The following is a 26,594-nucleotide window of genomic DNA, read 5'->3' on the forward strand; positions in this document are numbered from 1 at the left end:
GCAGCTGCCCGTTGCCGCCCGTTTTGGGGCGCTGCCCGTTTTGGGGCGCTGCCCGTTTTGCTGCCCGGCCCCGGCGCTGCGCCCTCCGGCCGCCAGGGGGCGCCGCAGCCGTGTGGCGGGCAGGAAGGGGGGGGGCGGCAGCTTCCCGCCGCGCCTCTCGTCGTCCCGGGCGCTGGGGCGCGGAATGGCCGCCGCCGCCGCCGCCGCCGCCTAGGGCAGGGACCGCGCCGCCGCCGTCATGGGCCGGGAGTCCAGGTGAGGGCAGCGGGGGCGCCGCCGCCACGGCCGGCCTGCCCCGCGCCGGGGCTCGCGGCTCCTTCGGGTGGCGGCGCGGTGCGGGTAGCTGCGTTGGGGGAACAAAGGGCGGCGGCGGGTCCCCCGGCCGGCCCGGGCGGCGGGCACGCTGAGGGCCGCGGCAGGCCCCGGAGCCGGGCCCGGCGCGGGAGCGAGGAGCTCGCCCTGAGGGCAGGGCTGGGTGGCTCGGGGCTCTGGGCCGGGCTTTAGGGCCCCGTCGGGCCGCGCGGCCGAGGCGCTGCGAGGAGGGTCCGCGCTCCCCGGGGAGCTGCCGGGCTCCCCTCCGCCGCCCGCCGCCCTGAGGAGCCGGCGTGGGTCGTGGCCGCGTGTCTGGGCCCGGAGGCGCGTTAGGGCTCTGCGCGGGGGGGTCGCGGGGTACAGGCGCCTGGTTGCGGTGCGTGGCGTTGGGTCCGAGGTGCCGGGGCTAACGGGCACGAACCGCCGAGCCTCCCTGAGCCCACCGGGCCTTTGCTCGCTTGTTTTACAGCAATAGCAACGGCGTAATCAGCCGGCTAGGCTTTTTTAACCTGGATTAGACGTTTTTGCGTGTTCTTTTTAAGTTTATGCAGGATTCCGTATCTTTTGCCTTCTCGTAGCTTGTATAAACACCTGATTAGGTGTTGTAACCAGCTCGGCAGCAATGTGATCGCGTACTTTGTATGTTGCGGGTCAAGCCTGTGCTGCCAGGTGATTTGGAGCTGCTCACACCTATCGGGCTTTAAACCAACTCCGTAATTTGCAAGTGCTGTTGTGGCATATGTCTCTGTTTCCTAGTTTAGCCATCAGATTTTAACACTAAAACTGTGACACAATAGTCCCCCTGTGCAGTTGTCCCTACACTGTAACAGCTTCCTAGATCCATATCTGAGATTTATACCAAGAGAGGCAGATGGGTTGAAATTTTAACAACCGGCTTGGGTTCAAATTAGCGATTCAGTGAAGAGCTGGGTACTCCCATAGATATGTCTAAATTAGTTTCAAACTAGCTGGGGCAGCAGTTGTTGCCGACAGGACACTGTTAGAGGCTCAGGCTGCAAAATCTCCTGGGAACTGAATGCCAAACTGCTGGCACTCAAGCTAGCAGGACTCCCTTGCTTATCACAGTACAGCTTCTCTTCTGGTAATGACAAGGGTTTTTCTGTTTGGGCTAAAAATAATGTTAAAAGTGGGTTTAAACCTGTATTAGTTTTCTATTTTAATACCTACAAAAGGTTTTAAAAGTGAAGAAATGGTAAGAGGGTGCGAGTGAACGGTGGGTGGAGATGGGTGGGGTGGGCTGCACATGCTGGAGTTGAGGTAAAGAAATGTTCATCAGACTAGGGCTTTTGAAACCTGAAATCATATACTCAGCTTTATGGCACACTGTAGAGGAAAACTAAAAAAAAAAATTTTTAGTTTTCTAAAACTAAAAGATTGGAAAGGGGGGAAGTATGGAGCAGATCCCGCGGCATTTTGTGACAGAGATGGGAAAGAAATTAGAGAAATCTAACACTGACAGATGTTCTTTGCATTCAGTTATACTGCTGATAGGCAGTATATGGATATCATGCTGCTACTGTACTGATTCCAAATGTACATGGTACCTAAATATACTAAAGTGCTGAAATAAGCTATATTATTTTTAGTGCCAATACTGTTGTAATACAACCCTGTGTGGCAGTGGCGGAAGGGAAAGAAGGAGGTGGGGGGCTTGAGGTCTTGCCTTCTCTGCTTCTTCCTGCTTCCCAAGCCTGGCTACTAGGCTTGTCGGGAGAAAGGGTCTGTGGGTCCTGGGCTACAGGAGGGTGAACACAGGAATTATTCTGGCGTGGTGACTGAAGATCAGGAATTGGGGGAAGAGGAGGTGGTCACAGTCGAGGTCCCTCTGTGACTTGTACATTCAGCTGAAGAGTTTCCTAGAGAATTCCTAGCCCTACTCTCTCCCGCAGTGTGATTGGGATAAGAGAGCATTAATGAGGGGAGAAAAGGAGACTCCCATCTCCATCACACACCCCTCAAGCCTTGCTAACTTCTTAAAGCTTCTACTGTGGTGTTCGATGATGTTATGGAATTTCTTTTGATGTCAGCATCATAAAGGCATTGACCATTGCTGTGTCACGTATGCTCAGGGTTTTACATTTCTTTAATTGCAGTTTGACAGCTTTTCCATTGAGCGGAGATATAATTTACCTAGCTTACCTGGTTAAAAATTATATATTGCATAAAAAGCAACAAAGAACAGTTGTATTTGTTCGACAAATTTTGCGATAGCTTCAAAGAGTCTTTGTCTTTTCCTATATATAATGGAAATCAGTGGATTTCTAAAAAGGAAATTGTTCTTGGTGTTCTAGTGTTCTCATGATGTGCTTACAGTAGTATTCTAAAACCAAAACAAAAATGTGATCAAGTAATCCCTCTGATATCAGCATCGTTAGGAGTATACATATATTAATCAGTTTGGCAAGATGATTACAAATGGTTAGAAATTTAAAAAGTCCACAAAATTAAGATAAATAACTCTTTTTGGCCTGTCCAGCTAAATATGACAAATATCCTTTAACTGCAAATTGTTCTCAGGCTCATGTTCATCTCTTTTTGTGAATTTACGATGCAGGCATTATCGGAAGCGCTCTGCGTCACGTGGACGCTCTGGTAGCCATTCTAGAAGTCGTTCTCCATCTGACAAAAGAGGAAAACGTGGAGAAGACAGACGCTCTCGAAGTAGAGATCGAGAACGTAGACGTGAGAGGTCACGCAGTAGGGACAAGAGAAGGTCTCGATCGCGTGACAGAAAGCGTCAAAGGTATGACTTACCAATTCCAATCAAAGTAGGTAAAAATGCCTGTCATCTGAATATTGATGTCCTTCCACTATAATTAGTTACTTTGCTGTTACTTTACTTTCATGCTAGATTTTACTATGCTTAACGTTTTTGCTTATTAAATGGTTTCTAGCTGCTGGTGCTGGAGTTTGTAAGCTCTTAGTGGTCTTCATGATTGTTGGATTCTTTTTACAACCTGTTCCTGAATAGCAGGCTAAAATTATACAATGATCACATGCTAAATAAATACAATTTTGTTCTGTGGCAGACGTTCAAGAAGTAGAGAAAGGGAACGGAGCCGAGAGAGAAGAAGATCCCGGAGCCGAGAGAGGAGGCGCTCTAGAAGCAGAAGTAGAGGTAGACGGTCTCGATCCTCCAGTCCGAGCAAGAACAGGAAAACAGAAAACAGGTATTTGTGTTTTCTAATTACAATCAACGTCATAGTGACAAAATGTCGTAAAACTATTGGTAGCATGGAGGGAATCATCAGGCAAAACCATGCAAAGCTTTGGTTTGTAGAACAAGGAGGCTATTATGTGAGTCTACTGTTATGATCTTTTCCTATTGCTTAACGTGTGTAGCGCGGTTTACTGTGAGAATGTTTCTGTAAAAGAAGATGATCCAAGTTGTGGCAGCTAAAAAACGCAGTTAACTTTTTAAAGTTAAGACTGAACTTCATTCTGGAAGTTTTGTAGTGCTTCACTGTTATCTCAGGTTCCAGTATCAATAGGTAATATTTTGTGTCCCAGCATGTATGCCCAAATTAATAAAGTACAGGGTGCTCTCTAGCACAGGCATTACATTGAAGTATAATTTTCTTTAAACTTGTAAATTACTGGAGAATAGGAAGTTTTAGTTACCAGATTTTCTCCAGTGCAGTGTTCTCAGTGATGCACTGTATCATTTTCTTTCTCAGATAAAGCACTTTATTTCTTTGGAAACATACAAGGCTTTAAAAAAATACGGGTAGGGTAGCAGCAGGGGATCTATAAACGGCATCGTGGTGACATCTGTAACAGGAATTTCTAAACTGTTATAAGTGCCACTGATTGTACCCGAGCTCAATGTTTCATCCATTCTTTACACAAAAGGTGTTCTAAAGAATGTAAGCCAATGAAGTTTGGAATCTGCTTTTTTTTTTTTTATTATATTTGTGCAGAAAAATAAAATATAGAGTGTAACACTTCAGAGAAGCTCAAGAAGTCTGCTTTGGTAAAGCCACCACCTGTTTATCTGCTGTTTGTTGAATTCTGTGGGTGTGCTTAGTGCTGCAATCAACATGGATTTGAGAAGTACTAGTCTTAGGGGTTTACAATCGAATAAACTGTCTAGTAAATAGACTTAGTAAAGAGGTGAACCTTGAACTCTTGTAGATGTTGACTTCAGAAATGTGTAAAAACTTACTACAGGTCATGTTCTTTTAAATGTATTTTAATGGAATTTTCAGACGTAATTGCAAACAACGTATAATCATGCGACACTGTAAAATGAGTGGGAAGTCCGTAAGCTGTAACAGCAGTCTGTATAAAGAATAAGCAGGTTGATGACAATCTAGAAACTGTAAGAAGCTGGAATCACAAAGTCTTTTGGAATAAGTGTATGGTTTGTATTAGAATAGCCCAATGAAAAAGGCTTAATGAGATTTAATTGGCTAAAGTGAATTTTACATTTATTATCACGAGTTAGCACGTTTGGTTTGGATGCATTTTTTTCTTTTTTTTTTTTTTTTGATTGGAACCAAGTAAGGATAATAAAATCTGTGACAAATGGGTTTTGTATTAAATGCAAGTCTTCATGTTACATTTGAGTTACATAAGTAGCTTTTCCCAGGGAGAGGTGTTTTTATGTCTTTCAGCCAGTACTGTATACTCAGGGGGACGTTCAAACTTCCATGCAAGATGGTAGATCACTTACCTTTCTCTAGAAATTCAACAAACAGGAAATTTTTAGTATCTCTTTGCTAACTGCTGTCTTCGAGGAGGTGTAAAATAAACTGCAGAACCACTAGAGTATCACTTGTAAGTGCTCTGGAAATGAAGTCTGCAACTTCCCCCTGTAAAGCAATGAACAGAACAGAACCAAAGCTTGTGAATTGGTGGATTGCAATAGATTCTACATTTCTGGTAGTTAAAGGGAATATTTTCATGAAATGGAAAGATTGTCTGGGAGTCAGTGTACTTCGTAAGGTATTTGAAAACATAAACCTGTACAGGGTGTTCACAGTTCTGTTTCTAGCCAGCACATGTGTATCCTCCCCCTGAGAAAAGCTGTGATGTTCTAAGAAATCTTTGATCTTACCTTTCAGGTCAAGATCTAAAGAAAAGACAGAAGGTGTGGAAGTTTCCAAAGAAAAGAAAAAAGACAAAGACGACAAAGAAGAAGAGAAGGATAAAGATGCTACCACAAATACCGTGGCCACCGAGGTAGAAGCTTTTAACACTTATAAATTTAAAAGATAGAATTTAAACCAGGAATTAAGTTAGCCATAGATTACTGCATTAACAAAAGAAAACCTATTCTTAGAGCTGGACAAAATCCCCACTGAATGAGAGAATATTCTCTTCAGTAACACAGACTCCTGTCATGGGGCATGCTTCCAGTTCTTGGCATAAGAAACATTCTTCTCAATTCAAGATTTCGAACTGCTTAGATCGCAAACCCCAGGCAAGTGTGAAGGACATATTAGGTGTCAGTAGAGGAGCTGAAAATTTTTTCTTGGCCTCTGGACCCAGACAGGAATCAAAGAACAAAGGGAGAGGGAAGCTCACTTTGCCTTGTTTCATGACACGAAAAGATGTGCCTAGATGAAGAATTCCCAAACTAGCACTTTTAGTTAACTCTTCTAAACCAGCACATTGTTACTAACCCTCCTTTGTTAATAGCGGCTGCACCGTCAGGGAGGGCTCCCCAGGCATAAACCAATCAGGTTTTTGTACTAGAAGGACTTTTGGAAGTAGAGGGTAACATGAGAATTCTTTAGTCTTTTATGAATCAATGGCTAAAATGAGTTGAAACTCACTGGTGTGAGTTAAAATATTTTTTTTCTAGTAAATAAAGTTTAATTGGCTATTATCTTAAAAATTATATACCAGCTACTATCATGAAAAATAAGTTAACTGCATTTCTTACTTGAAAATGCTATAGTTGATGTTAATATTTTTCATTTACTTCTGTTGTGCTGAGTTTGTGGATGTCCAGTCTTCTACAGCATGCTCACACAACAGTTATATTTGAAGAAGCACAGGCTAAAGCCAGTGGCCATTAATTTTTCACTATTTGGTTGGGTTTTGTCATAGAATTTTGATCAGAACAAACTAGAAGAAGAAATGAGAAAACGAAAAGAAAGAGTGGAGAAATGGAGGGAAGAACAACGCAAGAAGGCTATGGAAAACATAGGAGAACTGAAAAAAGAAATTGAAGAGATGAAACAGGGGAAAAAATGGAGTTTAGAAGATGATGATGGTATTTAACTTTTTATATATGACAGTTTAAATACTTTTGTTCCTAATAATACTTGTATTACATTATCTCTACAGCATTTAATTACTTTTCAGAATGTGAACTATAAAATAACAAAGCCTAAATCTGGTCATGGCTTCAAATGGTTTAAGATACAATTGAGATTAACAAACTGGGGAGATTCGTATGAGGAAAAATGATACAGTAATAAAACTGGACTGTAATTATTTGGGTAGACTAATAATTTAACACACCTGAGCACTTTTCTCTTCCCTGTCTGTTTTATTTCCATCTTTCTTGCTTGTATTAGATGATGAAGAGGAAACTGCAGAAGGAGAAAAAGAAGGCAATGAGGTTGAAGATGAAGAGTTAGATCCTTTGGATGCTTATATGGAAGAAGTAAAAGAAGAGGTCAAGAAGTTCAATATGAGAAGTGTGAAAGGTGGAGGTGGGAGTGAAAAGGTAAGATCGCTTATTAAGATTTCTTATCTTTGCCTTTTAAAGATAGCTTTGTGTTTTAATATCAAAATGGCTTTGAAAAAAAAGGGGGGGAAGTGCAAAAAAGCAAGAAGTAAGTTAGATGCACTTAGTGCCTGTTTGCCTTAATTTTAATTTCCTGGTGTTTTTGTCAAGCTGTTTTATCAAGCATTATTCTGATAATCCTTCACTGAAGGAAGTGAAAAAAAAATCCAGCATAATGCATTCAGAACTACAGATATTCTATATATTTTATACAGTATGTTTTTTGTTTTATATGATAGCGCAATAATTTTTCTTAACTGTTTTTGTAGAAATCCGGACCAACTGTTACTAAAGTAGTAACCGTGGTGACAACCAAAAAGGCAGCTGCAGAGTCAGAAAAGAAGAAAGGGGAGCTCATGGAGAATGACCAAGATGCGATGGAGGTAATGGAAGTGTCTTGTATTTCTACTCTGAAAAGGCAATGCCTCTCTTATAAGAGGCATGAGAATGAGGATAGTCCTGAGATTTTTCCATCTCCTAGGTGATAAACATTTAGTTATTTAATTTGCAGAGCCACGGTCACAAGGTTTTTGATCTTAACGCAGTTTCTTGTTACTTGCACTGTTTTTTTTTTTCAGAAATCGCCATCGCAGCTTTATTGTTCAGAGGCAGTGTTATATAGATGAGAACTGAATGAGTGCATCGGGTTGTCTGGCTTTGTAACTGTTCTTAATAGGACTGGGCTGGTGTATGTCACATGTAGCGTGTGTTCAGTTCACGTTACTGAAATTGGGCAGGCAGTCCTGGTGATCCTGTGTGTGAACGACCCACGAGCTAGTATAGAGTGTTTACGTACGCAGCTGCTCAGTCTGCACGTTCAGTCGCATGTATCTAATCTGAAAAAAATGGGGTTTGTGTGTTACATTTCTGTTGAATTTCTTTGTAAGTATAAATATATTAATTTCCAAAACATCTTTAAGTTATGTGTCTCAAAACACTTCATAAATCATAATGAGACATCTCTTTTAGCACAAATGAGAGGTAGATGTTCTCATTTTACAGTTTAGGAAACAGTAGAAAGGAGTTTGATTCTGCCTAGGGCTACAAAATGCTATGCCAAGTCATGTGTTCTAGTAGACAGCACCCTAAACCAAATTTATAAGCATTTTCTGTTATACTGGCTGTAAATAACAAACGTGTTTTAGTAGGAAGAGGTGGTACAAGTGGACAAATGTCAGCTGCCCTCTCTGGATATGGGTTTGATGAACTGGTAGATCTCCCTGTAGTCTTTACAGCATGCAATTTTTTGCATGTTGAGCAGTGGCAGATCAGCATGAATACTGAATTTTAACATAACAGTGCTCTGGGATCCTCATAGAGCCATCATGCTCAGTGATTGGACCTGAACTTCTCAGAATTACTCTTCTGTGTCCAAACTGCCTTCATAAAGTGCTTTCAAGAGAATAGGAATATTGAGTACTTAATGTGGTTGGGTGTGGTGTTGTAGACCTGAATAGTTAGTTGTTAAGGGTATGGGTCTGTTGCTGCCCGGGAGGTCTTAGAGAGACAGCTTTGCCCAAGTCGTTGGCTAGATACCCTGCTAGCACGGTAGCTCAACTAGGTCATGCTAAGCTCTGTGTTGCTGCAGTTCCAGTGTTAGTAGTACTCGACTAGGTTAAAGCTGAGTTGGGTGCCTCTGTCAGAACTGTGACTGCAGTGGGACACGAATCGGTGGTATGCTGGCTGGATTTTTCTTCTTGGTATTTTCCTCTTACTATTTCTGTTGTATGGCAGTGAGTATTTCCGGACGACAGGGCTGGTAGTTAGTATTCATAAAGTCATGAAAGTGATACGGAACACGGTGAAAGTTAAGGTTTGGGAGAAACGTGAAATAAATAGGTGAAAGAACAATTGGGACTCTTCTTAAACTGAGAGTGGGTTTTCAGTATCTGGTCTAATAGGGTAAGGAGTAACTGTTGCTTCTGAATAAAGTACCTCTATAAATGAAAAACCAGAGCCTCTCAGAATACCATTCATACTAATTTGCACACAAATTATAATCTCTACAGTATTCCTCAGAAGAGGAGGAAGTTGATCTTCAGACTGCCCTGACTGGCTATCAGACCAAGCAGAGAAAGCTGCTAGAACCAGTGGATCATGGAAAGATAGAATATGAACCTTTCAGGAAAAACTTCTATGTTGAAGTACCAGAACTAGCTAAAATGACTCAAGAAGGTAAGGACAAATACAGTCAGAACACCTTGGGGACTATTAAAGAAAAGGATGATGGATTTTGATGTGCAAAGAAACAGCAAATTCTTTTGGAATATAAAGAGCATTTGGAGCAACTGGGTATAGAAAAACACTGAATCAGTTAGATCACTATTATTGATAACCTCATATAATTATATACGAGGCTTTGATTGAAAAATTTACCTGAGTCCTTTCCACCTACCTCCTGTATTTGTGTAACAAGCTAAAAGCTGTTTTTCTGGTGGTGATAAAATTAGTATTTCATGTTCAGGGACAGATAAGAATGTTTTGATCAAGGTAGTAGAGAAATGTCAGGTTTGACTCTGTTGTAATGCAAACTCTATTTCAGAGGTGAATGTGTACAGGCTGGAGTTGGAGGGAATTACAGTCAAGGGAAAAGGCTGCCCCAAACCAATAAAAACCTGGGTACAGTGTGGTATTTCCATGAAGATTCTCACTGCCCTCAAAAAGTAAGCAAGCACTTTATGAACTATATCATGCTTGATTTTGTTCACTGTGTTCTGTCATACGTTGATGAGAAAAACCTTTTTCTTTGTTGCATAATGCAACATGTCCATGTTTGTAGATGTAAAATATATAGTCATCAGAGTGTTTATCGCTCAGTATTGAACTACTGTTATGAACTATTCCTTCTGCCATTTGTATCATGCTTTTGCTGCTCATTTTTAAGCTGTATTTTTTGAATGGCACCAATATGTATATGTAAATATGAATATGCAAATTTTTTTAGCATGACTTTGTGATTCACATCTGTCAAATCCTATTTTGTTCTTAAAATACCTTTTTTTCCTTTCTTTAAGACATGGCTATGAAAAGCCCACTCCCATTCAAACCCAGGCTATCCCAGCAATTATGAATGGACGTGATTTGATTGGCATTGCTAAAACAGGAAGCGGAAAAACTATTGCATTTCTGTTGCCCATGTTCAGACACATTATGGATCAGAGAGCGTTAGAAGAAGGAGAAGGTCCCATAGGTACAAAGCTGTTATTTTCAAAATTGCTATTTAAATAAATAAAAACTCAAGCACACACTTTAGAAGGGTCTTCAGTTCTTCTCTTGGTTATAGGGAGGAATGCTTACTTACTGATGTCCGTTAACGAGTGGCTTTTTTTAAACTTAGTTAATGATCACCATGCTATTTAATGTTGTTTGTGATCACTGTACTATCTAATGTTGTTTCAAGAGCACTTGCATGTCCGTATATCTGGAAGGGAGACCTTACTCCTTTGATTTTGAAACTTTGACCAGATTTCCACCCCATCCTCATACTGTCTTTTTCGTGAAATTACATTTTAAAAAGTACTTATAAGTAAATTGCTGTAAACGTCATTACAAAAGATTAATTTTTATTGTATAAATAACAACATCTCTTATATTACAATGTATGATGAAAATGCTTTGCTTTTTAGCTGTCATTATGACACCTACTCGCGAGTTGGCTTTGCAGATTACCAAGGAGTGTAAGAAATTCTCAAAGACACTTGGGCTTCGAGTTGTCTGTGTTTATGGAGGAACAGGAATCAGTGAACAGGTATGCAAAAGACATACCTTACTTGTCAAACAGCTCTTCAACTTAATTAGTTAATGTTACTTTTGCAGTGAATTTAGTTCCTTTCTCTCTCCCATAAATCCGGTACATTTGCAGCCTTCATTATGGATGTTCTCGGTATGAATGGTAGTAATGCAAAAGCTTACACGTTTGTACATAACTGAGACTTAAACATACTGATCTTCTTGAAAATTGGTCCTTCTCTTGAGGTTCCCCTCAAGATAACAAAAGGCAGAAAATGTTAACTTCGGTTTATTGCATTATCAAATATTGCAGGTTAGAGTAATTTAGAGATTAATTTAAAGGGTCCCCCCCGGCCCTGTTTATGGAAACAACAGGAGCGACCATCTGTGGTGGAACATGGTTTATTTAGTAGCAGTTGTCCCTGACATAACGTGACATTTCTTATAGGCCCTTAACTGTATAGAAGTCATATCCCCATTATAACTACTTCAAGTGGTAGTAACTTAGGTTGTCAGAGGTTACGCTTTTGGAAAGCAAAGTTTTCCAAAGACTTAAAGAAATTGCTAAGTAAAATCTTTACATAAACAATTCACATTAGTAGAACAGCTGTATTACAGTGTATGTTGTTTTCTTTTTTGCAAGGTGATACATGTTTTAAAAAAACAAACAAAACACAAAGCAAAACCCCGCTCTAATATTTTGTTTACTGTGTTTTAAAATCAGATAGCTGAACTCAAAAGAGGTGCTGAAATTATTGTTTGCACACCTGGACGTATGATTGACATGTTAGCAGCTAACAATGGTGAGTAGAAAACCTTTTCTTATGGAGAATTTTTTATATTTGTTGTGTAATTCTAACATTCAAAAGATCATGTATTTTGATAAATGGTCTTATGGAATTTTCTTATATCTCTTCAGGCTGCACTATCTAGCTATTGAGAATATATAGCACTAATAATAGGTTTAATCATATATTGGTTTGACTTTTTTGGGGAGGACAGGAAATACTACATTCTTGAAGAGTTTCTGAGAATGTTTAACAATGATAAACTTAAAGTGTGCTGGTCCAAATTTTTTAACTTCAAGTCATTTAGATAAAGGTTTATATAACAGTTGCTTATTTTGTCTGCCCGTTGATCCTTTGTTATTGTTAGTGTAGCTCCCCACTTTTACATGGGTGTCTGACTCTGCCTTTATCTGTTGGTTTTAAAAAACAGACAGAGAAGCCCTCCCTAAATAACTGTTCAAAAGTAAAAGAACTGACCTTACATCAAATATTCAGATTGATTCAACTGAGCCACTGCAGCTTTAAGAGGTTTTGTCCTAGTGTAACCATTGCATGCTTATTAGATAAAGTTTTATTATTAAATTATTCCACATCAAAACCTCTACTAAACTGTTGACATTATTTAACTTCTGTGGAAAAAGTACCTTCAAGACATATAGAACTGGGCTTCCAAGACTTAAATCGTCAAAGGTAGGTACATTAATGCTGTTCCCAAGTAATTTTACAAAGTTATTATTTGGGGATGAAAGTGTTAAGATGTTAAATAGATATGTAGATTTTAAGAAATATTTATTTTGTTCCTTAAGTATGAATTCTGTATCTTAAAAAAAAAATGCAGCGCTAAATCTCTAAAAAATAATTTGAGGATTCAGCTACAATTTGCTGAAGCTGAAAGGACCAAATTCTACTGTAGTTTGATATGCACAAGTCTGAGTGATAATTGTAGAAAATGTGAAAAATCTGTTCCATTCTGAGAGCAATTGACAGAGTCACTCCACAGTTGTTTGGAACTGAATGTGTTCATATCGTTTGAGAATGAGAGTCTTAAGTCCTTGTGTTAAATCCTTCTCATGAAAGGGAGTCTCTTAGCTGTTTGTTTGGGAAGGGTGCTAATTATCCTCTCCATCATAATTTCAAAATGTTCACAGATATACAACTTGCTTATTTTGTTTCCAGCTGTCCCAGAGTTTGGGGTGGTTTTTAATTTTAAATTTAGTAGTGTTACTGGGTAGGTTTTAATTTTTATATATTCATTTTGAAAAGACTGCTTACTCTGTTTTATGCATATTATTAGCAGTTAAGTAGAATTAGTATGATTATCCTCAAATAGTTATTTCTAGCTCCGAGGAAGCATTACAGATTATATGTATAAAAGGAATTTTTCTGAGGCTGCAACAGTTAGCACTGGACTTTGCCTTCCACACATGCGCTGTAATCTCTAATATGTTTTTTTCTAGGTGGCGCTGTCAGATAATGGCTGATGTGGCTCCTTGCTTCATCTCAGTCTTAGTTTTATGATGTGTTTTGGCGAGGGCAGTTTTCTGAATTTTACAGGTTCTTCTGGCCCTATGATGGTATGCAAGAGAAGAGTTTGACAAAATAAAGGGCCTTGTGCATACTTACACATTTCCCAGAATGTATATGTGATTAAAATGAGAACATTAAAATTCACATTTGGTGAATTTTTTTAAAAAAATAATTAATGTCTTTGTTAGAAGATAGTGAGACTATATAACATTTTAAAAAAATTATTCCTGAGGGAAACTAGACTTCCATTTGATTTTGTTTCCCATGTGTTTTTTCCTCTCCTTTTACAGGTCGAGTGACAAATCTCCGTCGAGTCACATATGTTGTACTTGATGAAGCAGACAGAATGTTTGACATGGGTTTTGAGCCTCAGGTAATTAATGGCATGAGTGATACTGCCACAAGATGTTATTTTCCACTTAAAGGATTTTGCAATGCTACGTTATTATTACACTGCCAATGAGTGTTCAAAAAGATGTGCTACATACGGACAACAGTTTAAACTGACTCTTTGATTTTTCTGTTATCCTCACATGCTTTGTTTTCAATAAATTCTTACATAGCTTAGATTTTTCTCTAATATACTATTTTTAATTTTTTTTTACACACTTGTTTTGGATACTCGTGGCCGTGTTGTAGCCCTATGTAATCCCTTGATGCAGGTGTCATTAGTAGTTGTAGCCTGCTTATAAAGTCTCTGATGTCTCCTGGCAATCTCCTGCAGGAGACAGGAGCAAAATGTTGGAAGTGTTGGTGACAAGTTACTTGCTGGCAGCTTTGGACATCCAGGACTCTTTCAGTTGTCATCGGGCTATATTGTCTTCCAAAATTAGGAAAATTCCCTTATTTCGTCTCTTGAGCTGTAGGGTTTCTGCTGCGCGTGTTTAAGATTTCTGCTGGGCTGTTGCCGGGTTGCATATTGCCACTCAGCTTCCTTTCGAGTCCGGCAAGTTTGCCTGTCTTCCAATGCCAGCACCATGAGCAAATCTGTAAAGAAGCGCTTTGTAGTCTGTGTGTAGTGCAGATACCACCTAACTTTAAAGACGACAGCTCTGTATGTGTGTGAAGTTCAATTACAGCACTTGGGTATTAACAGGGAATGTTCTCTTAAACCAGGTTATGCGCATTGTAGACAACGTCAGGCCTGATCGTCAGACTGTCATGTTTTCTGCTACTTTTCCCAGAGCTATGGAGGCATTAGCTCGGAGAATCCTAAGTAAACCTATAGAAGTGCAGGTCGGAGGCAGAAGTGTTGTCTGTTCTGATGTGGAGCAACATGTTGTGAGTATCGCACATCTGCCTCGCATATCTTCTCATTTGCTTGCAAAAGATTATTTCCAGCAATATTGAATATAAACCAATGTACCCACGGAGCTTTTATTTTTAGAAGTTTAGCGACCTTATTAAACATGAACTCAGAATAAACTAACACCCTAGTCTGCAAATGCAATGTGATCACTTTTTTTTTTTTAAAAAAAAACTTGGTTTTATACCACTAAGCTGAACAGCAGTTTTGCCACTAGCTGTGGAAACAGCCTGAAAAAGTCATCTCCTGTTCCTGATTTTTATTTTTATGCACCCTGAATGTGTTTCATGACTTAAGATACAATTTATACTCTTTCTACTTTGCTTTTGTATGTCTTTTTCCAGATTGTCATAGAAGAGGAGAACAAGTTTTTGAAGTTACTGGAGCTACTGGGACACTATCAGGAGAAAGGATCGGTTATTATATTTGTAGATAAACAAGAACACGCTGACGGGTTGTTGAAAGATTTAATGAGAGCTTCTTATCCTTGCTTGTCTCTTCATGGAGGTAATCTGAAATCTTAAGGATTTATAGTAACAACTCCAAACCAGAATATTGGTATTCAGTAGTTATAAAGAGAAGTTACTTAGTTCCTGTATAGTACCAATTATTATTTCTTCCTAAGCAGGCTTTGCTTTATAATTGGGAAAGATATTTGTCTCTTAATTTGAAATAGACATGATAGTTTTCCATAATTACTCTTTATTGTTCCCTGTGAGATGTCATCAGATGCCAAATCTTGTCTCTACAACAGGGTTGTTCCTGAGAGTTAACACCTCTCAGGGAATATTCCTAACTACTTGCTATTGCAGAGCAGTGAATGCCATTGGGGGAGTATTATATGATATTTTTATTTGAGATTCCACAATAATAGCAGCTGTTGTTTCACTCTTCTGCCATCAAGTAGTAATATAACGGAAGTAGTTTAGGCAAGAGGAGGAAATTTCTTTAGAATATTGTCCATCCCAGAGTATTTTAAAACTTCCTGTATATAATGCTCTTAAAAATACAGTAACCAGTAAGTACAAAACCACTGTTCATTTAGTGCAACAATGTCAGAGGGAAAAAATATTCTCGTTCTTCTGAGATTTCTGTTGCCTTTAGAGAGCAGACAAAGCCTCCAGATGAGGTCTCAACTGAATATAAGAAGTCAAATAGAAAATCATATTAAAGAAACTTTTGAGGATTTTGGTATGGGAAAACATCTTTTTGTAGTGGAAAAACTAAAAGTTTTGTTATTTTGGATAATAGTCTAAGAGATTTATTATTCTGGCTAATGTATGTTGCCTGTAAAAGTGTGAACGTATTGAAATTTTATTTGCATAGGCTTTTGATTGTTTGAAGCTGAAGGGTGTTTTGACCTGTGTACAAATTCTTCTGGCTCAAAGCAGAGCTTTATAATTAACTGTTTTGTCTGGTTTCTTGCAGGTATTGATCAGTATGACAGGGACAGCATAATTAATGATTTCAAGAATGGAATTTGCAAACTTCTGGTGGCCACATCTGTAGCAGCAAGGGGCTTAGATGTAAAACAGTTGATGCTGGTGGTCAATTACAGCTGTCCCAACCATTATGAAGATTACGTGCACCGAGCAGGCCGAACTGGACGAGCTGGCAATAAAGTATGTATAATCAGTTGCCTGTTTTGGTTATTACTGAAAATTTTTCCTTTTTTATTGCTTGATCAAGGTGTTCCCAAAGGACAGCTACAGAAGGAGTAGTTTACGTTATTAGTGGGAAGAGGGTTTTCCTCTAGAGTACATCTAAGGTTTTTGAGTGATCATGTGTAAAATATATTCTGGATTTTAGCACTATGAAAGTTGGAACTTACACGTTCTTCTAATGTATGAATGTTCTTTTAAATCCTATTTGTGACTGAAAGTTTGGGTGTTTTTCAGTGTTGGAAATGTGCCCTACGAAATTTCTAAGATTTTATTTTCCAAACTTTTAACCATGACAAGATTGAAAGGAAAGACTTCAGTTTCTACCATCTGCGGTTGATTATTTTTGTATCAGCTTCCTGGGAAATCACATTCGTTCTACATTCCTGCTAAAAAAAGTTTATGCATGAGTATCGTGGGTACTTTTATTGACCAGAACAACAACATCTGTGCAAGGGTGCTTCAATAAATTTAGAGATAAAATGTCTTTAGAGATTTTTCTTTATTATCTTTTAAATTAATTTTGACCAGGGGTATGCATATACATTCATTACTGAGGATCAGGCGCGGTATGCTGGTGATATCATTAAGGCTTTGGAATTGTCCGGGAATCCAATTCCTACTGATTTGGAGAAGCTCTGGGCTGACTTCAAAGACCAACAGAAGGCTGTAAGTAATTCTTCCTTCTGTAGTGGGCTTTGGTCTGGGTTTAATGTGTATGCACGTGGGTCCAGCTGTATAGTATACATACGTGAGTCATCTCACTGACTTCATTGAGAACACATATGTATGCTTAGGTAAGTGTAGTAAGTGTTTTCAAGATTGGGATCTTGAATGTCATTTACAGGACTGTTCTTGAGAATTTAAATATTGTCATCTGGTATGTGATAGAGAAACGCCTACCGTATAAGGTAGGTTTTTATCAAAATTCACAGAAAAGATAATGAAGTTCTTTCACAGAATTTGTATTATTATTTCTAGAGCTCTCGCCATCAGAGGATCTTGCTCATGCTGAGAAGAGTGACTTTGGAGTTTTTCCGATACAAAAACTGGAGGGTTTTTTTTCACTGCATTTGAAAAGCATTTAAAATGTATACTTACAGAAAATCCCAACAGTGTATTGTTTCTATCTGCTGAATTAACATAGCTTTTTTTTATTACATGTCATTGTAAAATACAGTTTCTAAAATTTGAAGAGCTTTCTAAATGTGCTAGGATTTGCTTTTTAAAATAAATAACTTCAAAATTACTTGTATAATTTTATAGTTATTTTATAACTATCGGAATCGGGATTTTAAACTTCTAGGTATGAAAATACATGTTTTTGTTTTCAGGAGGGAAAGTTGATTAAAAAAAGCAGTGGATTCTCTGGCAAAGGTTTTAAATTTGATGAAACAGAACAGGCTTTGGCTAATGAAAGAAAGAAGCTACAAAAAGCAGCTCTTGGCTTGCAAGATTCAGATGATGAAGATACAGCTGTTGATGTAAGCACCTGAAAATAAGCTTTAAGTTGCTTAAGGATTTCCAATATATTTGGTTTTTCCCCAGTAGGTTACATAACACGTTGCAGAATGCATGGATTTTTGTCACTCCATGTCCTACACTACTGACTTAATTAGTTAAATTCCATGAGTAGATCTGTATGTATTCTTTGATATAAAAGATATATAGCTATGAAGATCAAGATCTACGAAGATCTTGAAAGTCTCTTTCTGACTTACTGGTATTTTATACTTAATATATGTAGTTATGTAAATGTCACAGAAATTCTTTTCTTTGTGATACCAATCTTGCGTAAATGGAATAGAACGATTGCCCTCAATTGCAAACATTTTTTTTACTTGCAGTGTTTTAAAGAAATTCATAGTAGCCTTTTCTATTTCTAAATCCTTATTAAGAGTCCTTTCTTAATGACCTTTTCGTGACCTTGAAAGTAAACACTATGTTAAAACTTATTCCTGGTTATTAGATCATCTGTTCCTTTTGTTGAGTTGTAGTTCTGGGCAGGCTTCTACCATTTGTACAAGATGTAATTCTTTAAAAGCATATAAACTAAATGCATCTCAGGGTTTTCTTTCTTTAGGATGATAAGATTATCTAATGGTAAATGCAGTGATCTAATAATTGTTGTTTTCTTTAGATCGATGAACAAATTGAAAGCATGTTCAATTCAAAGAAAAGAGTAAAAGACATGGCAGCACCAGGAACATCAAATGCTCCGACACCGTCAGCTGGGAACGCAGAGAAATTAGAAATTGCTAAAAGATTGGCTTTGAGAATCAATGCCCAGAAGAATCTTGGAGCAGAGGCACAAGTATTGGTCCCCTTCCACTTTAAGGTCAGGCTCTTTACAGAACAATTTTTTTCTTTTTTTTTTTTCGTTTTTGATAAAGGTTGTTCAATTCTTTGTTCTGTGGCTGCCATTTTGTTTAGTGTTTCTAAATAGTTAGAAGTTATAAGTTGTTGGATTTGTAATTGAGCTAATGTGATAATAAGATTTAATACAGAACTGGAAATGCTTTGTCTTCCCTGGCAAAGAGTTAATTCATTACTGATAAAATTACACAATTAGGTTTTGTCAGCTTTCGCAGAGTTGCAGGACGTGTTTCTCTGATGAAGCACGTGATACACAATCCATTTAGATTTAGGTTAATGGGGTCTGGAATGTCCAAAGGTATTTTGAGCTGACGATACAAAAGACCAGTAAGATCTTTTCCATGCAGGTATGAGGGCAGTTATTGAGAGGAAGGAAAGAAGAGAAAGAGAAGTTCGGAGAATGTATTTGTTATGTGAACAATTATATTACATAGAAAGCTTTAATGAAACCCTTGTTGGTTTATATAGGACTTATTTTGGCTACCTTGTTCTCAGCATGGACCTATTTTTTTACAGGATGTGATGCAGCAGGCTACAAATGCTATCCTGAGAGGAGGGACAATTCAAGCTCCTACTGTATCTGCCAAGACCATTGCAGAGCAACTGGCTGAAAAAATCAATGCTAAGCTCAATTACGTACCCATAGAGAAGCAGGAGGAAGAGAAACAGGATGGAGGACAAAACGAATCCTTTAAGAGATATGAAGAAGAATTAGAGATCAATGACTTCCCACAGGCAAGTAACCATTTTGCTGTAATCAAGTGTAAATGACCATTATTTAACAAAGGCTATCTTCATAGCTTAGACTATGATTACACAATAAAATATTTTGTCTCTTATTTCTTATCATACCTAACTGAAATTACCACATTATCTGTGACTACTTCTCAACGTCCAAGCACACTGCTTTGGACATTCCAGAGAATATCAGAAAAACAAGCATTCCTTATCATACAAAAATATTTTCACCCTCTGCCACTGACTTCTCTCATATCCAAGTCTTTGACGCTGTCTGGCATTTGATTTCAAAGGCCATACTACTATGACTGATACTGCTCTCTGCTTTTTTATTACCTGAATATTTTTCCTATTCAGAATATTGCTGCTCTAGTCTACCTCATCTGTTATTTTGAGGATTTATATTCCATGGTATCAAGCACAAATTCCTTGTATTTATCTTTGAGGTTCTGCCCAGGTTTGCCTTATTTTATCAAGTTGTTGTGTTATTAGTTTGTTACCCTTCCCTCTCAGAAGTCCTCTTAATTCTTATCCTAAGCGATTTCTCATTCATAGAACATGTTCTAGACTTTATAATTTTGCTAAGGATCCTTCCAACCCTTTAAGGATACGCTTGCTAGGTCAAAACATTGCCTGCTCATAATGGCTAGGCGGGTAACCGTTCTGTTGCCTGCCTGTGTGTGTCTGCAAATAAACAAATTGTAAATATTTAGGGTTTGGGGTTTTTTTTTTTGTAGAGGTGCACTAGAAAAAATAGCTCTCCTGATCTTCTTTTTTTTCTTTGATGTTTTGTAATACCTTCTCTGAAACACTGATGTATATATGGCAGGTCATCAGTGAGAATCATCACTGCTCATTATGTCCCTAGAAAATCTCTATAAGGGAGAGGGGACTCATGTTGTACTCTATGTATGCATGTATAATACCGAACACAGTGCAGATCTGAGATGACAGAGATGAAGTAAGATAAAATGATCGCCTAAAGCAAGAACGACAGCTGACTGTGTAAGCTGTTTTTTATAGAAGCACTACACAACCATTCAATACCATCACATGAGCTGTAAGACACGCATAGGGTAGCCTTCCTGATCATGGGTGCAGCCATTTCTGAGAGTCAGATTAATGCTGATAAGGTATCTCTTGTAGAGAGAATATGTAACGGGCAGTTTTGATCCAGGGACATACAATTTGCCTTTAGAGGCTGTATTCCAAAGCTGGCTTCTGGAAAAGCAGTGATTTAAGGTAGGATACACGGTATGTTTGCTCAGCCTGCCACAACTGAGAAACCAAACAGGGGCTGGAGGGGATCCTTCTTCCTGTCAGAAATAGCTTTGCCTTCACACCAAGGCAGTGTGAGCTTCTAAGTCCTCTAACTTTGAATGCCAGAGCTCACCACGACAAAAAAAATGGTCTCAATCTACAAGTAGCTTACAACAATCTACTAGATACTTTCTAGTTATTCCATTGTCTAAACTAATGGGATGCATTTATCGTAATGAAGTATTTTTAAGGATATTGTAGAGATTTGGGACAATTTTTACAGGGTTCTGAAAAACGACTGGCAGTGTTTATTCCTTAGGCTTTATTTATGGAGATTTTAAGGTTTACTTATTTTTGTCTTTAACCAATGAACTGTGTAGAAATAAATAGCATTTATTTTGTAAAAGGGAAGTGCTTGCAGCCATTAACAGTTTGCCCTTGAAGTCTATTCCTGTACAAAAGGCGCTAAATAAAATACTTGAGTGCTGCTTCAGAAAATCTCAAGAAAAAATTACAAGTTTTAAACTTTCAGTGTAGCAAAATGGAAGGTCTTTAGAGTTCTTGCTTCAATAGTACTGTGCATCCATTCTCTTTTCTCTTTCTTCCATAACTTTATCTTGCTGACACAAGAGGCAGATTTTTTTAAAATATACTTGCATAAAAATAACTGGCTAAAACGTCAATCTACCTTTAAAGTAGAATGCCGTGACCGATTTTCACAGTGCAATGTTCTTGTTTGTCTAAAATGTCAGCTAACCTTTGGGTTGCCATTTTGCGTGATGCCTTTCTCCCTGTTGACGCCCCCATATCCTTTGCCTTACAGACTGCCAGATGGAAAGTTACCTCCAAAGAAGCGCTACAGAGAATCAGTGAATATTCTGAAGCTGCTATTACAATCAGAGGAACTTATTTCCCTCCAGGCAAAGAACCCAAGGAAGGAGAACGAAAGATTTATTTGGCTATAGAAAGTACGTATTCCTTTTATAAATGTTTCAATGAAAGATATGACTAGTTTTTTAATTAGACATGGAATCTCTATAGTCATAGTGTCTGGATGCTCAGTTACAGACCCACTGTAGTCACTTTGCAGATTAATATAATTACTAAAGAAACACTTGTTTATCTTAATACACTTTGCCAAATGATCCATGGGGGTCACAGAGATGCTTCTCCTGAGAAGACTGACCTGCCACAGAACAACAGCAAACATGTATGGAATCCGTGAAGGAGAGAGAAGGAAAAGAGAAAAAAATAAATCAGAATAAGCACAAAGATGTCTGTGCCAGTGTGAAATAAGGAAGAAAAAGGAATTGTGTGGGTGTTGGCTGTTAAGGGTATCAGAAATTACATCAACTACTACAACAAAAACTGCAAATCTCATGATGGTTGAGTAGAGTTTTTCTCACAGAAACCTCTAATCCTAGGTATTCCTGAATAGTGTAATTTATGACTGTCTGTTTTAAGTATCTTCCTTAAAACAGAACACAGTCTAGCTGTGGCAGTCTCTACAATACTAGAGTGTTCTTCAGCGAATAGTTGAGGATATTAAGCAAGTTTTACAGTGTTTCTGAAAATAGCCAGCAACGTTTATTCTGTAGGCTTCACATACAGAAAGTGTTTAAGATGGTAATATTTTGTTGTCTTCAGGTGCCAACGAACTGGCTGTACAGAAAGCAAAGGCAGAAATCACACGACTTATAAAAGAGGAGCTCATCAGATTGGTGAGTGAAATATCCAGAATGCAGAGGGAAAGTGCCTTAATTTATGCTTTATGAGATTGATTGCAACAAATGTTGACACTCTGGCATATGTTTTTATTAATATCAGGGGCTGGAGCCTCTAGATCTCAAAAACACGGTTTCATTGAACAGCCTAGAAAATACATTACTGTGTTCAATCAGCCAGACATACGGCTGTTATCCAGCCAGCAGATGGAGATAACACATTAACAGAGCTTTTTGACTGAAGAGCCCTTAAAGAGTTAGGTCCAAATAAATTTCCTAATTTCAGCACTATCAGGCAGAGGGGGAGGAGAATTATTCCCCTCATTTTAATACTTTATATTTGTTGAGAGATTTGTTTTGCCGTAGCTTTACAGCATACCCAGCTAACAATCAGCATAAGATACTGTCTTGAGAAATCATATTTTGAGTTCTCTGGTTGAATAAACCTCAGCTTTCTCTAGAATAACCTTCAGTGATACTACGTTAGACTTGACAGTGTCTTTGGCTTTTTCTCTTAAGTAGCCTTTCAAATCAGCAGTCAATTCCAGTGGTCCTGCTGAGCCATTATTGATAGTTTTGTTTCTTTTTCAAAATTGCTGACCTCCCCATAAAAATGTTTTCCAAAGGAAGGAGATTGCTAAGGAACTGCTTATTCACATGTAATGTGGATTTATCGTTAGTGGGGTTTTGTTGCAATTCATTTATCCATTTTCACTTTTAACTGTGATTATTCTCTCCTTTATTTGCAGCAAAATTCATACCAACCAACCAACAAAGGAAGATACAAAGTTCTATGAGTATTTGGAGTTATCTGTCTGCCAGTGGCTGGTGCGTGAAACTTTGTGGCTTCTGTTGTTTTTGCTGTTTACACTGCTTATTGTAAATTAAGAATTTTTTTATTTTGTCTTGCGGACATTTTTTAACAGAAAATTGATACTTGCTGAAACATCTTAATTCTCTCCACTAAAGTTACCAGTCTTAAAGCAGACCAGTTTTGGCGGAGCATGATTTAATTTAACAGTGCAGTTTATATACTTTTCATCATAAAGAATATAAAATAAAACAGATTTTAATTTTCTGACAGACTATACTGTTGAGTAAATTAAACAATGTTGGGATTTGTGTTGCAAATTGTTAGAATGTACCTGCTTCATATTGTGGGGATGGTTCACGCCATACCAGTTTATACTGGAAAAATGATAAAACACCAAAATAAAGGCAGGATTTTCTCCTGATCCATAGCATCTCTCTGGCTGGTTCCACACACATTCGTTCCCTGTACAAATGTCCCCCTAAGGTCAGAGAGTCTTGCAGTGATCAGAGTAGAGAATTTTATCCAGAAATACTTGAGGTCTAGTTTTAAGATCTTATCCTTTTCATGTCCCATTTTGTCTTTATCATCCAGGTAATAGAATAACTCTTCGGGGTTTTTGTAAAGTGAAATGTTTTGTAGTATGAAAATAGTTTTCTTGTTTTTTTCTAAACATCAGAATTTTAGGATTTGATTTTTTTTTTTCCTCATTCTCTGACATAAGAATGAAAGCCTGTTTAGCTTAAAAAGAAATTCTCAGAAAAAAAGAGAAACCTCTTTTGTAATGAAATACGACTTTGTCACTTTTTTATAGTGTTCTTATATATACATTTAATGTGATTCTTCCCCCAGGGTTGTCATCTTTATTACTGTTAGGACATGGCTTTAAGTAAAAATGAATAATGATATTTATGAGTGAATTCCACAAATATTGACTATCATTGCAGTCAATAAGCTACTGGGACAGGCAAGACCTTTCTTTTTGAGGTCTCATCCCCATAATCATTAGCATTCACGATGGACACTTACTACTCTTAAGCATTTAACTTTCCTGTCTACTTGTCTGGAGCCTGAGCGGTAGCAGTTTGAATCATCTCACTCTAGCAGCTGCAAGACTTTCAAGATGACGACTTTCAAAAGGACTTTTGTAGAAAGCTTTTCTTACCTGACACATTGAGAAGAAACGTGTCGTTTTAAAACAGCTGTGTATATACTGCTTTAACCCTGGTGAAGACAAATCATACAACCTGCATCATGGCTGTATAAATTCACAACTTCTATTTCCCAACTTCAGGTAATTTAAATGAGTATCTCTGTTTGCATACAACTGTTACTCTAATGTCAGTGTACCTTATTTGCAATACAGGAAAGGAAAGTAACAATTACATCAACTTAACAGTATGCGTTTAGGATAAGAACACCCAATACTTGCCAATATTAATACATTGAGTAGAACAAAAAGCAGCAGCACACACAATAACACTTCTCAAAATTTAAAACAGAAATCTTGAACTAAAGCCCTGTGGTTCCCTTTAAATGCATCAGGTTTCCTTCTGTTAAGAATTGGGTTTTGATATGTTTCATACAACTTGTTTGTTGAATTGTCTAACTTTTGACAGTGTCCCCCCAGAAGAGTGACAGATTTTGATGTATTTAATGAAGAGCACTTTCAAGTTTGGACAGTCTGACACTTCTTTAAAAATCTTGTTTCAAAATGTTCAAATATATATATTGGTATCTCCTAAAAAAGGCTCGATGGAGACATTTTTGTCATTTCCAGCTTTGCACTGTTGGATTTCAGAGATGCAACAATGTATAATCTTTAACTTCCTGGGGTTTTTTAATGCAATGTCAATATTCCTATGTTTTTTAAATTCCAGCAAAAATAAAAATAATTTCAATGTATATTTTTCAGAAACTGTCTTTCTGAATAGCTCATCTGTTTTCTGCACTTACATTGCTTCTGTGTTTTTTTCCTATGACAGTTAACCTTGTACTTTTTGGAGTAGGGCGATGTGTACAGTAACTAGTGCTTGTGTTTTTCTACTAGAAATGCAATGAGATGCAGTTCAGACTCAGTTAAGAAAGTTGCAGTGAAGGTGTTTGGATATACGAAAACAGGAGCGAAATGCGTATAAGCCAGAGGAGAAGAAACTCTCAAATTAACAAATACACAAGGGAAAAAAAAGTGGAAACAAGATGAGAATAAAAGTTGGGAGAAGACACAATTAAGTAATGAAAAACGTTATATTTTGTTCTTTCCAAGTGTGTCCATGGATATAGACAAGTTCTTTACGAACATCGCAGTTTGGCTGCTTTCCAGGGAATCTGCCCTGCACAGATTCCTGTCACCAGTTGTTGGGAGAGCACAGGGATGCTGAATTTCTTTCTTTTTTTTTTTTTTTAATACACGTAAGCAGAGCTTGTTCTGTTACCTGCCCAAGGTGATAGGCTGCCAGCTTTCTAGGCTGCCTTATGCTTGCAGTGCTTGAGTAAACAGTGGTATTTTGGGTGGATAAGTGATACAAGTATTTGATACGGGATCATGAATGAGTTTTTGCTTGCATTTCGCAGTAATGCAGTGTTGTCATCATGCAGCGGTGGTGGTGAGGGGTGATACTCTGGGGGTGTTGCTGTTCTGGAGGAACGGCACACTGGCACATTTAGGTGGCGTGAAGTAGGAGAGAACTGCTGGGTAGTTGAAGGTCTGTGAATCTGGAAGAGATGGTGAACACTGGGAGCAGCTGGAGGAGGGGAAGGGGAGCCCTGTGCCACTGTTTTCCATGGCAACCTCCACCGCAGCCTGAGGTCCTGGCCCCAGCAGGTCTGCATCGGAGGTTAGGGGAAGGAGAGCGCGAGACTCTTGATCGCAGCCCTGCTGGCTCCCTCGTTCTCAGTGCAAGCATACACCAAAGATTCAAACAGCAATATTCCTCACCACGCTATGAAGGGTTAATAAGGACATCCTGTCTATCGCTGTGGTGGCCGTTAGTGTGAGAGAGTTGATGCAGCACATCAGGCTACTCTCTGTATGCACGAGTGGGCGAATGGGCAGAGGTTTTGCTCTGTGCCCTAGCCAGGAAAACGGGAGATGAAGACTAAATCCAGTGTTCTGGATGGGGAAAAAAAAAAATTCACAGCAAGATGAAAAATGTGTGCAATCACGGTTCAGAATTTTATACTACCTTAGCGATATCGCACATCGTTGCCACCCCTTGTTTTGTTAAATAGGCAGCTTAAGGCCTACTTTACATGTTAGACTTTACCTGTGAAAGTTGTAACCAAAATGTAATGTGTAGATCACAGCCTGGCATGTTCTGTAGCTGTTCCCTGTCCTGGCTGCTTGAGATTTTACTTGTACAATTAAAGCAGTGCAGTCTGTTTAATGTGCATTTGGCTGCTAATTGAATAAAAGATTCTGAGGCTCAAAGTGCCATCTGTAGGAGCTTTTCTCACTCAGGTCTTCCAAGTGGAAGACAAAAAAATAATAAAGATTTTTAAGCAAAGCTTTGCTAAAATTCTGCCATTGTAATAGCCGATTATAAAAGAAACACCAAAGGCTGGATTTGGCGTCTTCCTAAAATAGTAAGTAAAAGAAT

The 26,594-nt window shown here is 38.4% G+C and overlaps 1 protein-coding gene across 3 annotated transcripts; it reads left to right on the plus strand.

Moving 5' to 3' along the window:
• The first annotated feature begins 181 nt into the window (after positions 1 to 181).
• On the plus strand, positions 182 to 24,900 carry DDX46 (DEAD-box helicase 46). 3 transcript variants are annotated; one of them, XM_076350418.1, is made up of 24 exons: positions 182 to 255; positions 2,888 to 3,076; positions 3,363 to 3,503; positions 5,400 to 5,517; positions 6,391 to 6,556; positions 6,864 to 7,015; positions 7,345 to 7,458; positions 9,085 to 9,250; positions 9,618 to 9,738; positions 10,090 to 10,265; positions 10,702 to 10,823; positions 11,529 to 11,607; positions 13,410 to 13,492; positions 14,236 to 14,400; positions 14,770 to 14,932; positions 15,854 to 16,047; positions 16,618 to 16,755; positions 17,421 to 17,570; positions 18,227 to 18,424; positions 18,979 to 19,197; positions 21,284 to 21,428; positions 22,108 to 22,181; positions 22,934 to 23,012; positions 23,590 to 24,900. In XM_076350418.1, exons 1-23 carry the CDS (start codon positions 239 to 241, stop codon positions 22,979 to 22,981), a joined length of 3,138 nt encoding a protein of 1,045 aa, XP_076206533.1. In that variant the 5' UTR covers positions 182 to 238; the 3' UTR covers positions 22,982 to 23,012; positions 23,590 to 24,900. The 3 variants fall into 3 exon arrangements, with proteins under 3 accessions (XP_076206533.1, XP_076206534.1, XP_076206532.1); XM_076350419.1 differs by having other exon boundaries at positions 23,848 to 24,900; XM_076350417.1 differs by having other exon boundaries at positions 22,934 to 24,900.
• The last annotated feature ends 1,694 nt before the right edge of the window (positions 24,901 to 26,594 follow it).

Source organism: Aptenodytes patagonicus, chromosome 12, assembly GCF_965638725.1.
Source record: "Aptenodytes patagonicus chromosome 12, bAptPat1.pri.cur, whole genome shotgun sequence".
NCBI classification, from domain to species: domain Eukaryota; kingdom Metazoa; phylum Chordata; class Aves; order Sphenisciformes; family Spheniscidae; genus Aptenodytes; species Aptenodytes patagonicus.